This window comes from Brienomyrus brachyistius, unplaced genomic scaffold (assembly GCF_023856365.1).
Source record: "Brienomyrus brachyistius isolate T26 unplaced genomic scaffold, BBRACH_0.4 scaffold38, whole genome shotgun sequence".
Taxonomy (NCBI): domain Eukaryota; kingdom Metazoa; phylum Chordata; class Actinopteri; order Osteoglossiformes; family Mormyridae; genus Brienomyrus; species Brienomyrus brachyistius.
Window position 1 is genome coordinate 3,187,501 of NW_026042313.1, and position 18,416 is coordinate 3,205,916.

General features: G+C 40.1%; 1 protein-coding gene across 6 annotated transcripts in view; it reads left to right on the forward strand.

Annotated features, from left to right (window-relative positions):
• Window positions 1-18,416, forward strand: part of LOC125722367 (arginine-glutamic acid dipeptide repeats protein-like) — a 150,029-nt gene that overhangs the window by 98,066 nt on the left and 33,547 nt on the right. For 5 of the 6 annotated variants that reach the window (XM_048998514.1, XM_048998513.1, XM_048998516.1 and 2 more), the window contains exons 4-6: window positions 7,459-7,564; window positions 8,147-8,243; window positions 8,966-9,070. In XM_048998514.1, the coding sequence (XP_048854471.1) occupies window positions 7,459-7,564; window positions 8,147-8,243; window positions 8,966-9,070 (308 nt within the window). Of the gene's footprint in view, window positions 1-7,458; window positions 7,565-8,146; window positions 8,244-8,965; window positions 9,071-13,301; window positions 13,921-18,416 lie in introns of those variants that run through there. The other variant, XM_048998518.1, reaches the window with a different exon arrangement.

Consider the following 18,416-nt stretch of genomic DNA (forward strand, 5'->3'; position numbering starts at 1 on the left):
CTGTCACAGTCTGTTGCAACAGTGGGAATTTTTCCTAGAGCAGTAGTTTTGTTGTGTAGGAGGAGAGATTCACAGAGTGGTAGCAAACTTCCTTCCCAGTCGATAATAGACAAAGAGAAAATGCTACTATATGCAGTACTTGACAGAGAAAGCATCGGTGGCTTGTTAAAATTGACCTCAGGCCCTCTTGTATCCCCCCCCCCCCCCCCCCCATTTGGCCTGGAGAGGCTTATCTAAGGATGGGGCGTGAGGGGAAATAGAACATTTACTAAAATGAATAGATAATGGATGCAGGGCAACTAGAGCAATGCTAAAATAAGTTATTTTCATCTGGCATCATTACACCTGCTGTGTATCTCCCAGGAGACCCACTCTTACACCATGTTGGGCTACTTGCTGTGGTAACTGATGTCAGGAATGAGGTTTCTGCTTTATCTAAAGAAGCACCTTCTCTATAACCATTATTGGACATTTAGCAGTAGCGATATCCAACTCAAGCTGTAAAAGCAGATGCTGGTCAGCCCTCAGCTGAATGCACTGAATGTCTCTAAATGGCAGTCAGTGTAATGGCTTGTACTTCCGAAGAGGGTATTTCACTTCATAAACTGTCCTGCAGTGTCCTTGGGTAAAAAGTGCAAATTAGTGTCTGCTATAGGGATTATAATGGTTGGGTTCATTATGGTAGTTATAACTATGATGACAAGCTCCTTAGTAAAATAAGTGAAAAATGAAACCTCCCACATCTGCCTGCCTGCCTTCTCAAGTCTACATGGGAGGGGTCACAGCGAGCTGAAAGGATCCACTCTGGGATCAACACTGACACATTGCCTCTTTTCTTTCGCATGAATGGATCTTTACTCTAGGTGTACGTGGGTGGCATTCTTCTGTTCACTAATGCGCCCCAGACATATCTGAGCACTTGCACTGCCAGAAGAGCTGTATGATGTGGGGCATCTTATACTATGCTCTTGTCATGCTCCTTTATCTGCTCTGAATGTAGTGCATAGTACAAGTAGCATTATTGTGGAATGGAATGAATGCAGGAAAGTAATGCTAATCTTCATGCCTGTGAAAAGCTTTACCTGTGGCACCAGCATTTGCACTGGGAGTACGAAGAAAAGGTGATGAGATTCTTGAGTGTTCCAGGTTCTGGTGCTGCTAGGGTCACTCAGCTGCTCAGGTTTGTGTGGGAAAGAGGACCGAAGAGCAAGATGGGCTTCATTCTGAGCATGAGAGGTTCTCATCCTCCTGCAAAAGCCTGTGTATGTTTGAAGCTCTGACTCTCTCGCTGACTGCATATATGATTGTTCTCTTGGGTAAGACAGTAGCAGTCTGTTATTCTACAGCTTCTGTTGGCTGAAGCCTTTTTTTGATCCCTGCTGTAATTTTTAGGTGTGGAATGGGTGTGACTCAGGCAATGAGATAATGTTGGTAGTGGAATGGGCCCTGCTCATATCCAGTCATTGTTTTCTCAGGTATGTTCTAGGTCAAGCTGGCTGCTATTCATATGTCAGTTGAAACATACTGCCTTTGAACTGGTCTGCTAGCTTCTTGTCTGTGATGGAATTGAGTACTTTTTACTACTTTATTCATGTATAGTGATTATAACACTGTTCTCTTTGGTAGGAAATAAATACATATCTATATGTACTGCTATGTGGTCTGAGCTCATATTCCCACAGACTGTGATTACCCTTGAGTAAGCTGTCCAGACTGCACAGTAGAGAGTCCGAATACTAACTGTCGACCCTCAATTGTTGGGGTGGGGAGAGACCTCTACCCCCACTCCAGTCCCAGGACACAGCTTTTATTTTGGTTGTTTTAGCAGTGCTGTCGTTGCTGGCTAAAGCAGTTTAGAGTATCTGATTCATCCACTCAGAGCTAATTCAGCACCCAAAACCCTTGTGTGTGTTCACTGTGTGCATGTGTATGTTCACTGCACATGTCTGTGTTCTCTGCTTGTGCACCCTATGTCAAGTCCATGTAGTGGAATGATGTCAAGGGTATCAGGTTTTTGTGCTCCTCACCTTACCTGGGTGTTATGCCTCCATGACCATAAACTCTCTCTGCAGTGGGTTCTGTTGGGAATGGGTTGTCTAGGTCATCCGTCTGTGTGTCTGTTCTAACTTAAACAGCCTAGCTCATATAATCTGTGAAGCTAAGATAGTGATCAGTTGGAATGTGAGAGAATCCTTTAAAGATCTCATCTGTCTTCAGATTCCATAGTGAATACAATAGAATGATTGTGTAACTTGTTGTGGCACATCAGAAAGCTTTTTCTTATCTTGGCAGTTGACAAAAAATGATCCCACAAGTTTCATTATCATAGCTGTGACTCATGACCACCCCCCATCCTCAGTTGCCTCTCCTCCAGTGAGGAAGAACAATCGGGCCCAAATTTTTTAAGGACAAAATGTTTAAACAAACACTGGTTTACCATTACTGTGTTATAAGACTGCAAGTATCAGTATGGCCTAATGAGTTTTTATTCCTATATAACTATCACTTGATTGCTTTTTCATAAAGTTTTGTATATGTATATTATAAAATGCACAATACTGAAAGGAAATACATGCCTGTTGGTTTTTCTGTGTTTGGTATTCACTTGACCTTCATTTGCTTGCCCCCTTCACTATTGTGAGGAGAACTGAGTGTATGTGCTGTTTGCCCATAACCTTGTTTAAGGCCCTGGGTGAAGGCCCAGCAGGAGGAACTTATGGAGCTTTTCCACTGGCATACAGGAACCAAGACTTGCTGCAAAGAGAGACTAATTACAGGGCGATTCCAGCTCGCTTCGATTTTCCGCTGCAGAAGTTTCGACTCGGTAAAGTCATTGGTTTGGTGAGCGACAGTGGTACAGTGTTATCTCCCTGCATTTCGACCAGTTAGGTGGTGGTGGTGACACAACAAACGTTTTTGACCCTGCTGGTATGCAGGGTCATGTCAGCGTAGGTACGGCTCAGGTATGGCTTCGATAATTTGCAATGGAAAACAATTTGTGATACGGCTTGGTTCTTCACCATTATACTGGGGCCCTCTGGCTTGTCACCAGTGGGTCTCCCGGTCAGGCTTCCTTACCAAACAGTTCCCTCTAATATTACCACTTACACAATACATACTTGTGCTGTATACTGTTAATGCTGAAATGGGTAATCCCTTTGTAACCTCTACATGATTTTGAGTCACCTGTTTGGACATGCCTGTGTTTCACTCAGGAGAAAAAGTTCCAATCTTGTCCCTCATCAAGGCTCAATTCCAGTTTTCTTTGCCACATTCAACCCTGGCTCTGTAGAAGAACTGCTTTTGTGAGAGCTTCTTCAGTTGGATTGACCCAAGCATTGTAATCCTGGGCAAAGTCTGCAACCATTCACTATTGTGTGTTTGTGTGTATGAAAGCAGTCACTTGACCATTGGATGAGACTGCAGCCAGATCACCCAGTGTTAGAGAGAGATGATGGCTGTGCATGAAGGTGGGAGGGCACAGAGAGCAGCCACTTGGCTTTGTGTTGTTTCCTTAGCTTAGGTAAGCAACAGGATTATGGGTGGGTCTGTTCACCTCTTTGCACTAATACACTGAATATTGTTCTGCAGTCTGTGTAGGGGTGCACAATTAATCGCTTTTGAATCGTGACGTTGATTCATACCCCTATGCAAACTCACTCTCTGGCTGCAGTTAATCGCTTTTAGATCATGACTTCGACTAATCCTTAATCTCTATGCAGTCTCATTCTTATATGACAATCATTTTGCTATTTGCTTGTTTGCATTGATCCATTGCATCAAACCAAGTGCTCCTTTTTTCTCTAAGCTGTATCATCACTTGGCAGGCCTCCTAACATCAGATCACGTGTTATATGGAGCAGAGCAAGTTTAAGTTTTTTTTAGCATTTTTTGCATTTGTAAATGAGTTGTTTAAGAGCCAACAGCATCCCCTTTCTGTTCCACAAACTTTTGACCGATGTGTTGAAAAATATTTTGCCTGATTGCTAGAGGTTGCTGCCGGTAAAACTTTCTGGTGCAGATGGAATGACATTACGTTGTTATTTAATCTGTGCAATACATATGATTGATCTGAGGGCTAGATTTGATAATGAATTATAAACAGAGATGGACAAAACTGGTATGCATTCACCTTTAAAAATGATACATGTGACAATCGATTGTTTGTAAAAGCTCACTTATTGTATGTGCATTAACCTGCAAATATAGTAGAGTTAGCGTGTAAAGATTAAAATGTGTTATATTTTGTTTGCGTTGTAGTGCAAATGCACATAAAATAAGTATGCATTTGCGCTTTTACAAACAATCGATTGTCGCATGTATCGTTTTTAAAGGTGAATGTCGCAGGGCACAGTCACAACTACGGAAAATCGGGTAACTCCAATTCACCTCAGCATGTTTTTGGACTGTGGGGGGAAACCAAAGTACCTGGAGAAAACCCCACAGTGTGACAGAGGACACAAATAGTGCAGGGGTGGAGATTCAAACCCGGTCCCAGAGATGTGAGGCAACGGTGCCAACCACTGTGCCGCTGCATGATGAATAATAATATATAATGATAATTTTAAAATGTGTGTGGTTTTTAGGAATGGGCAGGTCTGTCGGGTGTTGGACAGATACATAGTGTGGGGTTTTTCCCTCCACAATATAGTGACTCTAAATTGTGTTTCACATTTGCATAATGGCTTCTCTTTTGTTAATTACACTGAAAGGTGGAAAAAATTACTAATAGTAACTTAAATTGGTTTGCTAGGTATCACAAGCACCCATGTAAATGTGTTGCATATCCACGCTGTTCCTGCTGGTGTTGGTGTGTAACCACAGTTTGCTATCAGTTTCTCTGACAAGTAAAGCTGAATATCTTTTTGTTGTGTTTATGTAATCGTCCTGTGGTGACATTTGACAAAAATCATGGCTGTATATTAGCCTTTATTATTAGCTTTCTATTATTATTGTTCTGAAGATGACAAATGGTGTCCTGTGTATAACATGAAAGCTTTTCTGTATGTGTCTGTAGGTGTTTTTTTTATTATACTGCCTTCTGCTTTTATAGCCTGCTGCCTCATAATCCTAGATATTGTAATTGGTCCCTGTTCCTCACCCTTTGCAGATTAAACAACTTTATTGTGCTCGTTTTTATCTTGCTGACTTAAAGCGGTCTGGTTTTTTTTTTTTTGCCCAAAAACCACATTTCAGCCCCTGCCATAACGTAAGCTTATTCTGCTGAGCTGTGTGTGTGTGTGTGTGTGTGTGTGTGTGTGTGTGTGTGTGTGTGTGTGTGTGTGTGTGTGTGTGTGTGTGTGTGTGTGTGTGTGTGTGTGTTGAGTAATGCCAGACCTTTAGAAAAGCAGCCGTATCGACTTTCAGACTAGCACACTGAAACCATGGAGGAAAACATGAGCCCCCCCACCTCGCTCTCCACATACCATAGGGCTTTAAGCTGCTGCTGTTGAGTATAGCCAGCACATGACTTCCAGATTCCTGTCTGTGCCAGTGACTCGCAAAAATGCATGGTGTGATGTTCTGAGTCCAGCTAGAATTGCTTCATTTTCTACTATCCTTGTGTATACATGTTGTTGCTATACAGCCTCCATGTAAAATGCAGAAATGTATCGGAGATCCCCCATAATCCACTTCTGCTTCCGCTTCTGCGGATTCTCTTCTGAGGGCAGTTTAGCCCAGCCTACTTCGTTCAATCCTGTCTCTAATGGGTTGTAACTGCTTACATTCACCCTCCCTTTGTGCAATATCACTTCTCAGTAATTTGATTCAGTGCAATGATCTGCTCTGTGCAACATGCAAACATCATTATGAAATAATAAGGGAATTGTCATTTTGTATTTTCAGTTGCTCAGTAAGGGGGTCAAAGGTTTCATGTTCATTTTTTTATTCATTGGAGATTGGTGTTGGTGGGCTGAAAGATACAATACACAGAAACTAGCTGGGTTCAGGCCGGTTATATGTAAAGTGCAATGACTGTTGTTAAAAGCGCTATATAAATAAAATCGAAACCACTGGCCGAGTGTGTTAATCTTGGTGCTCTACAAATTGTGGTCTTTTTTCTTCTCCCTGGGGAAATATGCAAACTCAGTCTGAACCTAAAGAAATCTGTGCTCAGATCAGTGTTTACATTGTGTGCTTCAAGCTCCAGCTGCAGCATGAGGAGAAAGCAGAAGGGACATTGTGTTGATCATCAAATTAATGTGAAAACCAATTTAATGGGATAATTCTAATATATTAGCTGTGACAGACAGAGCTAGCTCCAGCAGACACACCTGCAGATGCCCGCAGTGGACTCTGGGGTGCTTTATTCCTTTAAAAAAAAGTACAAATAAAAATTCATTAATTTTCAAAAATTCATCTGTATGACAGAACAACACAGCATACCAAGTATAATGCAATATGTGTGTAAGTGATTTTAATATGAATTTCCATCACATGAATAGGTAGGTTTCCTAGCACAAGAATGGTGTGCACTGTTTCATACTGAAGTTACAACGAAATGAAAGGGGTCCTGTCTCAGTGTTGTTAGCTTTAGCTGCCATGACGTCCAGCCTTTGTAATCGAAAGCTTTACTTCATCACCTCCCAGGCAGTCCCTCAGCTACAGTGTATAAAGCTCATAGGAGGAAATGAGCATTTGCCAAGTGCAGTTGAGCCCTCTTTACAGTTTTCGACATACAGGTTTATGTAGCAACATTATGCTGCTTCACGGTTTTCATGATGCAAATCAGATTCCCTTTTTAGGGACAGTCGGCTCCACGTGCAGGGTCAGATCTACAGGCATGTCAAACTCAAACTGGGCTGCACCTTGGGGGTGGGGCTCTGAAACCAGACTTTGACTTTAATATGCTGTTAAGGGTCTGAATGATATTTTTTTGAGGGGGGGGGGATTGATTATTGGAAAGTGATTCACCATTTCTTTCTGTTAACCTGGGCCAATTTCAAAAGCACTTATAATAATTTGTCCCTGACTCAGTGCTGCCACATTCTGTCAATATTGAGAAACTGCAGGCAACCGTATGCCTCATGCACTAACAATAGTGTTTAGCACAATGTCATATGTCTAAGTGTTTTATTCACCCCTGGTGTGTTGCATTTTTTGCCTGGCTGTTAGGTACAGTGTTGTTTAACAGGCGTCTGTTGTAATGCATTTATCTAGCTCCCCTCTAGGAAAAGGTCTGTCAATAAATACTCTTAAAGTCTGAGCATGTGACCCTTTCATCTGGCAGACAGAATCAGGCGAGAGCAAATATGTGTGATTAAAGGACAAACAGACTGCTGTGGGAGAGACTGTCTGGTTTACTGAGGAATGAACGATCCTCAATCCCTTTTTAATTGCCAGTGGCCAACATCATTCTGTGTTAGCAAGCAGAAATACAAACTGAAGGACCCGCAGGAAGGCCACTGCCAAACACAGACCTGCTCTTACTGTGTACATCTTTTCGGCTGTTTGCAGAGCAAGCGGGACCACTTACTGATGAACGTGAAGTGGTACTACAGGCAGTCCGAGGTGCCAGACTCTGTCTACCAGCACCTGGTGCAGGATCGCAACAACGAGAATGGTGAGGTGGCGCTGAGTGGGCGCTGAGTGGGCGTGTGGCCTCCACCATGAGGCATGGCCGGGAGGGTGGGCTGCTCTCTGATTTATAAGCGGGGTTACATCCCCCCTCCAGTGAGTGCAGAGGCACTGAGGGGAAAAGGCTCACCTAATAACATAAACAAGAACATAGAACTGCGCTTTAGCCGTCAATATGGATTCATATGTCTCTCTGACTCCTGATCTACTGTAGTGCAATGGAGGTGACAATCTGACACACCAGAATTCAAAAGTGAATTTATACCAAATGTAACATTACTTTAAATCAGATAGTATAAAAACACTAGTGCTGTTTACTTTTATAGGTCTCCTGCAGGTTGTGATCTTATTTTTTTGGCAGCACATGGATGCATGTGTTGGTGTGTGCGCCTGCATGTTATCTTGAATACATACTGGTGGAGTATATTAGTACTTGTATAGTCCAAAGTTAGCACTTAATCCATGTGAATGACTATAGCGAGATTGTTGGCTGGTCAGTGTGTTAGTGTATTATGGTGGATTAGCATGTGTGCTAGTTAACTCCAGTTACTTGCTCTGTTTGCTGTAGACTCTGGACGGGAGCTGGTCATTACAGACCCTGTTGTGAAGAGTCGGGAGCTCTTCATCTCTGACTACGTGGACACCTACCATGCTGCTGCCCTCAGGTAACACAGTCCACCTAAATCACCTGGTCTGGTCTGGTCTGTGCCACAGACACACCTTTTTATTCAGCACCTTTTCTTTATAGGAATTAAGACTTCAGGCACTACAGCTTCCATTAAAATTTTAAGCTGTGGATATAAGATATTTCATAGTTTTCCTGAAAAATAAAAAGTTCAACAAGCAGTACACAGGACATCATTACTTTACACATTGAACATTTTTGAAAGCAACTATGCATTTAACCAGTATTAAGATGGTCCATATGCCTTGGGGATGTTGAATATCTTACTCCAACCATGTGATTTTCACAAACCTTTTACTGACTGAAATGAAGGAAGGTACAGATGCTCGGAGTTTAATGGCTGCAGTTGGAGACACAAATACAGGGTGGTGGTGGTGTTCGTGCAAAGTGTCTCAGTTTGACTCCCTTTATTACTTTATTTTATTATTGTGGCCTTGATATGGTTTTTACTTGTGGCAATTTCACTGAAGTTAGATGTTTTAAAATGGAAGTATCACTCATGAGCAAAGGAGTATCGTAGTCTGTCATTGCTCTTTCCTCATTAGTAAGCAAAATGTTTTGAACTTTGATTGTATGACCTATCAAGCAGTTACCAGCCAGCCCACAACATTGCACCCTTAAAATAATCATTCACAGAGACATATATAGAGTACATTGTGTGACTGTACACGTGACAATTTGTCATTTTTTTTCTTCTTCCAGAGGGAAATGTAATATCACCCACTTTTCTGATATTTTTGCTGCAAGGGAGTTTAGAGCCCACATAGACTCCTTCTTCTACATCTTGGGTTACAACCCAGAGACAAGGTAAGGCTATTTCCATACATACTCCTGTAGCTGTAACTGTACTCCAGATCAGTTTCCCATAGTTGTTTTTCGAGGTTTAGAAGGTAACTTCTTCCTAACAGTTTACACAAGCTCAGCAACACAATTAATTTGCAGCTTAGGGTGTATTCCTGTGCATTAAAACAGGTCAGACAAAACCATCAGAAAATCAAAATTCTGCTGGCTGCTGAAAGTTGAGCTTCCCCTTTCAGTCTGGTTCCTCCCAAGATTTCTTCCTTCTAGGGAGTTTTTCCTTGCCACTGTCGCCTCAGGCTTGCTCACTGGGGGCATTGGGCATGGATAATGTAAAGTGCTTTGAGACGATGTAATGTGAAAATACGCAATACAAATGAAATTGAATAACATTTTTTGCACTACCTTCGTGGCAGATTAAATGGGATATGAGAAGAATTGACACTGTTTGTAGCATAGCATCCTTCGTGTGTAATTCTTCAGTTGTTACAGCATTAGTCTACTGGAATCCCATTTTAAAAACAGAAAGCAGAGATGTGACACTGCTGGTCCATGGTTTTTTGGTGCTTGTGAGATGCAGGAATTGTCGTCAGGGTAGGGCCAGTAGTGTAACCACTCACCACAGTGCCACATGCTATCTTTGAAGCACTACTAGATCAACACACTCTGTAGGGCTACCATTAACTATTTTTCTATAGATAAATTTATCAATAGGTCAGTTAATCTAAGCAATTAATTGTCCTCCAGAAAATCAACTTTATCAATCAATTATTTAATCAGCTGTCTAAAAATCAACTATTTAATTTTATTTTATGTCTTTTTTGACTATGTCATTGCAGGGTTTAGATAATGAACACTTTTTGGCACTATATGGACATTATTTTCGCCCACAATTCAGTAAGAAAATTAGTAGTATGCCTTAAAGTATTAATGAGATTGTGATGCCCAAAAGGTAGTAGTCTGTGTAAATTTGCCGTATCCTCATGCTTAATTTCGGTTAGTGGAGCAAGCCCCATGCAACACAAGCGATAAGCGTTGAAGTTGTGATGAAGGAAGGGACAGATCAGCAGCCACAACATCTTTTGCACATTTTGCACAGGAGGAGGAGATACTGTGTTTAAACAGCATAAAAAGATGTTGGTTGTGTGGCAGAACTGTTTGCAGATTAAAATCCGACACTTTTTTTTTGTAAATATGACTTTCGTTTTTATTTCAGTTCATGAATTATTTTCTTAAAGTCCATTTTTATTTCAGTTTTAGTTTACAATAACGATACTGGTCGCAACAAGCCAAACGCGCACAAACACACACACTGGCACCTTCAATCAATGTAGAATAAGTCCAAATTTTAGCCTACACATTTTCTCAAAAACTTATTCGATGGAAATTCTAAGGTAGCAGGCAGACAACTTCATGGCTTTAATAATGAATGTATTTAGCAGCTACAAGGACAAAAGATATTAAAAAGCTCTCCATTCTAATGCTAATATAATAGACATGAATAGACAGCACTTACAGTGGTTTTGCGTACTGTGCCAGTCCATCATCCAGAATAGCTCCTGTGCATTTTCTCTTCAGGTGCTCATGCACAGTGCTAGTGCTGCCATGGTGTACTATCGCACTTGTCACAGTGTAAAACCACCTTCTTGTTTTGTGATAATTTGAACTACTCCCATAACTACATGGTGATATTAAAGGAAAACATCTATTATAATGAATGAAAGCGTTTTAGAAATCATAACGGTGATTTTATCAAAATTATTTTAAAAATATGCGGCGATTTAAAATATTGATGTTGACCCATTTTCAGCGTTGCCGTCATCAATTATGTCAAACTGTGGCAGCCCTACCTCTCTGTACATGCTAAAATACCTCGCAAATACATGCATTACTAAGCAATAGTGACAGGCATAGGGTCTGACCAGTCAAATGAGATGTCTTACCGTGCCATGGCTGATCAATCAGAGCTGCATATTGCCATGTAGTGGACTGATTAAAATTGCCAACTTGATAATGAATGAGTTTCCAAACATTTTATATCATAGAATCACCAGATTCTTCTGACCGTCTCAGCTTCTGATGCAATGATAACTATTCTGCACAAAACCAGAAACAATTATTACATCACACCATGTAGCCCTTTTTCAAAATTGGCTGGCATTAAGTTTCTACTTCTAAGTGTTTTGTAAAGTCACTCTAGAATATTAAATACTTGTGAAATAGGAATAATCAATATGTTCTTCTTAGTATTTCTCACTGTGATGTTAAATCCAGTGGCAAATGGTCTCTCGGACAGACAGAATAAAGACTCCCAACCATAGTACATTTTCTGTTTAGTAGTACATAGTCGAATATGGGGTGACTCTGTGGCGCAGCAGTTATCACTTATCTCATGCCAGGAATCCAGGCTTAATGGGATATCCTGCAGGTTCTCTGGTTTCTCCCCACAGTCCAAAAACATGCCAAAGTTGTCAAATTGTCTAGAGGTGCATGTGTCCTGTGATGGGTTGGCACTCTGTCCTGGGTTATTCTCTGCCTTGCACCCATAGCTTCTGAGAGAGGCTCCGAACTCTGTGACCCTGCAGCACAGCTACTTTATATGGAAGAGATCAGTATATTTCATGATCATACCTGTTTTTGTAAACCCATCCCTCATCCTTTTATAACCACTTATCTAACTATAGGCTCATGGTGAGCCTACAGCCTAAAGCTTCATGATATGGGCAAATTTTCATATATGGCAATGAGATTTTTTTGGCAATAAATGTTATTTATAAAGCAACAAAAACAGTTAAAAATTTACCTAAAATACGGCCAAAAGAATTTATCTCTCAGTAGAGTTTGTCACATAAGTTGGTGGTGTTCCTGAGAATTGTCAACACAAAAGTGCCGACAAATCACCAGCTTTTGTTCAATATCGTCTCTGTGGAATACAGAATATTTCCATACAGCAGAAGATGAATACCTTTTTGTGAGCAGCTCTTGTTCTCTTTTATCCTTCACTCATTTTTGTAAAATTTCTCACAAACTCACCACACGGTCTATGAGTGAATCCCAAGATAAAAGTGTCTCAGAGAAAGCATATAGAGCTCATGCAAAAGCAGACGTAGTAAACTTTAAACAGTTTTTTTTCTACATAATTCCCATTTAAAGATCTATTATCATTACAAGTGCAGCTCTTGCTAAATTTTGCTTTCTTTGACATTTGATGAAGTTTTTTCATGGGCAGTTCCCCCCCCCCTTCATTGGTTCTTATCATGTAGACCCAGCCAAAATGTTCAGAATACTGGAATAGCTTTTGAAAATACCATACAATATACTGATGTTAATGTCTGGAGATTAGGCCCAAGTCTAATCTCAACCCAGGTGACTGTCATGGTTATTGCAAAGTGACAGTTACATGTGCATAAAATGTGATGTCGATGTTAAAATCGCACATCCTGCAGGCCTACTAAAGCCTATCACACAGCATGAGGCAGATGATTTGCACATTTGTAGCCGTAATCCTTCCCATATCAGAATCACTTTCATTCACCAGCCAAATTGACAGGGATGTACAAAGAACTTGTCTGGTCAAGTGTATTATAAATCAAACATACAGGTGCATTAACTGTGCACAGTTAGGGGCAAATCAATTGAATGGGAACTATATAGAAAATTGCTGTGTAGAGACTGTGCAAGTATACATCTGTGCAGGCAATTGCAAAACCTCCTGATATGAAAATGTGCAAGTATAGAGTCGAGTGTCAAAGAAAAGGTAAGTGGTTATGTGGTAGCTATATGGTCTAAATACCAGGGGAAGGCAGATGAAGTTCAAGGTGTGGATTCAAGCCTAGGAGTAGGGGGTAGAGGGAGTGGCCTGTTTATCATTGCTATAGTTTGGGGAAAGATTAGGTCCTGTGTGTGTGTGTGTGTGTGTGTGTGTGTGTGTGTGTGTGTGTGTGCGCGCACGAACTGTATAATGTGTAAAAAAATAATAATAATGCACATTGAAGCAAACTGCTAATTTGCCAGTTAAGGAAAACATATTGAATGCAGAATGAATTTGACACCTCAGTAATCCTGAAATTCAATGGGTTCTGTGGAACAGTAATCGGATAAGCTCTATATTTTAAGTCAGAGAACCAGATTCTCACTCAGTTGGATTCAAATCATTTTCAATTGTAAAAAAAGTTTCCAATTGTAAAAATGTGCAGAAGAAAATGAGTTTTGAATTTAAGTTGTTCAGCGTATTAAATGAACGGATAGTTGCAGTAGATTTCCTGGAAATTTTAATCTTTGATTAAAGATATTTAATGCCGAAAGATGCCATACATCTATCTCAGTGTATGGTCAAACGCTGGAAAATATGCCATAAATCCGTGAGAGAAAAGGAAAATGTGAACCCGTAGGATTAGTTTATGCTGGATAGTGTGAATTATGTCCGAGGATGCTTGCGAGGCGCGGGGGGAGGGGGTTAGCGTGTCTGTGGTTCAGGTTCCCCGTCCGCTCTCTCCATCTCGCGCACTTGTCTAGCATATCGAGCCACCGTAGAAAGCAGCGCTAGCCGGCCTTGTTTACACAGTACCCAGCGGAGAGGCGGACCGCGCGCGCTCCCACTCTTTCCGTGCGCGAGGTCGCGGCACATGCTCAGTTGTCTGTCGGAACGGGAACTTTGCGCCGTGCGCGTGGAGCCTGAGGTCACAGCACAAGCTCAGTGAAAAATCTCCGGAGAGGCTGCACGCGCCTCCATTTTGAGCGCTTTACAAATAGGTGAGGAAGGGGGCGAGTGCATTTCGGCCACATCGACGACACGCAGTGTCAACTTTAAAACGGCAGTGCTTCCTTTCCGACATGGACGACCTGTTCAATCCGAGGAGGTAGGTTAATACTTTTGCGCTCACTTGTTAAGAAATGAGGTAATCGCACCGTTCTCCCTGTCTCTGATCTTTGCTGTTTGTTGCAGTATATTCAGTTTGATATGTTAAAATATGCGTTTTGTTGCATGTCATTTACGATTACGCCTGCTGTAGCTTGCGTGCTAGATAGCCATCATCAGAAAACTAACGAACAATTACTGTAACTGGTTAGCGTCACAGCTATTTCAGCGAGGCTAGCAAATTGTAGCGTTTTGTCGTATATGTATAAACGGTAGCTATGCATGGCCTTGCATTTCTCTGCAGCTGTCAGCGTTTTTGTTTGCCAGACTTTACCTTCGTCGTCTGTTTTAAGATAAATGAAACTGGTCAGTGTTGGACTCCATTTTGCAGTACTTGATATTCTGTTTACAGTCGCGGTGACATGGCGCAGGCAGACGCTATGCAGACTGGTTCTCACTGAAGTCTCGAATTAGCAATTGTCCTAACCGTAGCTTAGAGGAAATCTTCCGCTAACTGGTATTTCTATTAATGAGAATCTGGGCCTGTCCCTCCGTTTAGGTAGGTAATGTTTGGCCTTATTATTAGTCGTGAAATGATTGGACGGCACTGATGGAAGGGGCGGGAGAATCTTGATTGGAGTCCCTGTTGGATATTTCCGATGCTTGTTACGCTTGCCGTTGTTTTAATCAGGTTAGTGCCCAGTGTTAAGTATTGGAAACCTTAATGACTTTGTTGTTGTTATTAACAACAATAATAATGATAAATTTTGAATTTTGTATTATTTACTGAATCATTTTAATTATGCATTTTATAAACGACCGTCATCTTTACCTTTGTAGACAATAATGCATGGTTTTACACATCTCGTATTAATTTTGAATGACTGCGGACATTTCCAGAAATTAAGTAGGTCAGTGAACACAAAAATTCACACGTAAGTGATTATTCCTGCTAGTTATGTTATTCATCTCTTCTGTTATTATGTAGTAGTTACATAAATAAAGCAAATAATGTAAAGACAGTATTAGAGAGATGAGTGCAATGAAGCACAATTCTCACTAACTGTATGGTGTTTAATCAAAAATACTTGATTATGAATGTCATACATATTGAAAATTACTATTTAACTTAATCATTATGAGTGCATGCATATTTAAATAAAACCAACCTAGACAAAGATTGTAATCTTGTATTTAAAATGTTTTTACTGCAAGTTTCAAATCCAATCTTTTTTTTCTATGTTGGGGAAATTGGACGAACTGATACAGGTGTAAGAAAGCAGAAGGCTGAATAATGTGCTCAGACTATGCTAGTCAACTGTTTTCTCCATTTAATTTGTCATTAGTGAAATGAATACAACCGCCATAACTTCATTTATACAGAGGTTGTTGATCTTTTTGTTGCTGAAGTAATTTCTGTTTTTTTTTTTGTAAGCAGTGATGCTTGTACATTTGAATTCTATGGACTATGGAGTAAATGACAAGAAACATATAATTACAATTTGCTATCTATGATGGAAGACAGTCCTTCCAGAAATTATTTTATGGACAATAGGCTTCTTTTATGCCCTTGGTAGGCGTATATATAACAGTGCAGAAAAATGTAAGCTTTCCGGTGAACTTCAGCTTTTTGCCATTACTACTTCAGTTAGCTAACTGCTGTGCCACTTGCCTCATAAAGCTCTGTGCATTTTACTTGTTTCTCTTCTCCATAAGGACAGCCATGCTTCGCTGCAGGCTGTGTTTCTCTGGGTGGGATCACAGTGACAGTTTCTGGGCTGCTTTATGCCTGCCTGCATGAAAACCTTCAGTGTTGTCATGGCAACACGGGTTGTTTTCTCTGGAAACCTCTTGTCATTTTCTTTAATCCACTGCAGCTGGAGATCGGAACACTATTATTAAATTTGTTGTTGCTATGGTTACCAGCATTTGTTACTGCAATGGTTTTGCTGCCTGTTCCCTGTTTCGAATTCATTGTACTAACTCCTTCTTGATTAATAGTACACTTAGTTCATGGTGATTCTTTTTCAGCTATTTCCTTAGTACACTTTTGGACAGTATCAATACTATTTTATTTTCCATTTTTAAATAAATTAATGTAATTAAAAGTATGGCTAGATTTCTAACAGTGATTAAGAAAGTGTACCCTCTTCTATGATTTTACATATCGGGAAATACATGACAATAGTGTTCCTCACCACCTTCAAACATTAAAGAAACTGAGCAAGAGATAAGATGACTACTTTCTTACTGTACCCTGTATTCAGCAAAAATCCAAAATTTGGAAGATGCGAGGAAAAAGGTACATCCGTACTGAAATCATACAAATTAAGTGTTAGAAACCAGATGCTGATATACCAGGAAGTGTGACCACATCAATTGGCTACTGGCAGATAAAAATTGAAAAATGGCTCAGGTTAGATTTTATAAGTTTGAATGTTTTATTTTGATATCAAATAAAGATACAAAAATGTCACTTGTCTAATGGTCTATTTAACAATTTTTTTTGCATATGGCTAGGAAAAATATTTTATCACTTTTTTCCCCTAATCAGCCTATCAGTAATTATCACAATAAAATTCAAGTAATGCTTTCTTTACTTCAAGGTTCCAATTTTACTTAAATTTCTTTAGGATTTCCCTTAAACAGATTGAGAAATTGAATGGACTGCAAACGGTCTAAAATCTAATTTTAGATTTTAAAGTCTAATTTTAATAAATCATGCAAAAAGTTTCGTAACGCCCCAAAAATAGGGCGTAACTCTAGAAAAACAATGGCAGTATGGTTTTTTCGCTGACTGCCTTGCTGAGTTTGATATTACTGGTAAGTTTACCGTCCATCCCCTAATGAAAAATAAACCACAATGTCCTGTTTTGAACCAATATAGGATTTGTCCTGTATTTATTCTGATTGAAATTGAAATGTTTGCATGCATTTCCAGCAATATTTTTGGTAGAACATTGAAAAATTGTTGCATTTCAGATATTAAAAAGAGTAAGAAATTTCCTATCTTAGTGAAAAAATCATTTAAATGTAACCTTTTTACACAGAGAAGATGAATCACTAACATTTTGGGTCAGTTTTTACACTTTCCTCCAGTCAGTGCTGGCAGTGCTTATCTGCTGGCACCCGCATCTATAAAAGCAGAACTTTTGGTAGGTGTATGCTCTGAAGCCTTCAGGTTTCTGCTCACACTATGTTAAGGAGGAACTATTGAACAGTGAAGCATTTGATTTGATCTGTAAAGGTTATAAGGTCATATGTGAACAACTTGGATTTTGCCATTGTACAGTTTGGAGTATGAATGAATGATGCATTTATATAGCGCTTTTCAAATGTAGAACATGTAGTGAATTTGCCAGTCTTACTGGGATTAGGTATTCCAAAAAAAATCACCCCAAGGTCAATGTCGTACTCGGAGAAATCGTAAGTAACCCAAGAACCTTGTATAAGGATCTTCAGGCCTCAGTTTACATAAGAACATAAGAACTATACAAACGAGAGGAGGCCATTCGGCCCATCAAGCTCGCTTGGGGAGAACTAAACTAATAGCTCAGAGTTGTTAAAATCTTATCTAGCTCTGATTTAAAGGAACCCAAGGATTCAGCTTGCACTACATTATCAGGAAGGCTATTCCATACTCTGACTACACGCTGTGTAAAGAAGTGCTTCCTTAAATCCAGCTTGAAATGTTCTCCCGCTAATTTCCACCTATGGCCACGAGTTCGTGTATTTAAACTAATGCTGAAGTAACTATTTGGTTGAACAGCATCCAAACCTGTTAGAATCTTATATACCTGGATCATGTCCCCCCTTAGTCTCCTTTGCTTGAGACTGAACAGATTTAGCTCAACATCTTAAATGTTATGGTTTTTGACTCTGATCTCAAACACTTAAGAGGCGTGATTTTCTTGGAAGGGTAGCCGGGGAAAAGCCACTTCTCTCCAAAATGAACTTGGCAGTTTAGGTTAGCAGAGTCAAATCTAATGAACCATTGGAATGATTCTCTATTGATAGATGAGAGATGTTTTTGTTATAATCCAAATGAACCAAGCACTACATATCACCACAAACACCCTGTATCATCCATTGAGTGCTGTGGTGGTGGTATAATGTTTTGGGCTTGTTTTGTCCTCAAAGAACATGGGCCTTTTAAAGTCATCAACCATTAACTTTTTATACCAGAATATTAATATTCTAGAGCCATGAGGCCTGTCTGTCCAAGAGTCATGCAGCATTGCAAAGGTCCCAAACACAACAGCAAATCTACCACTGAAAAGCTGAAGAGCATTTTGGGCAGCAAATATAAAAAAGTACAATATAGCATGTTTTTTTATTTTAAAAATCGAAAGAAAAAATAATGTCATCCAGAATGACAAAGGTTAAACCCTGCCGACTGGGACAGCTGGTTGGGGCCGCGCTGGCCGTTGCTAATCATTATTTTTTTAGTTAGCTGGATGTAATTGTAATTTTAAAACGTTGCAGTCCATCAAAACC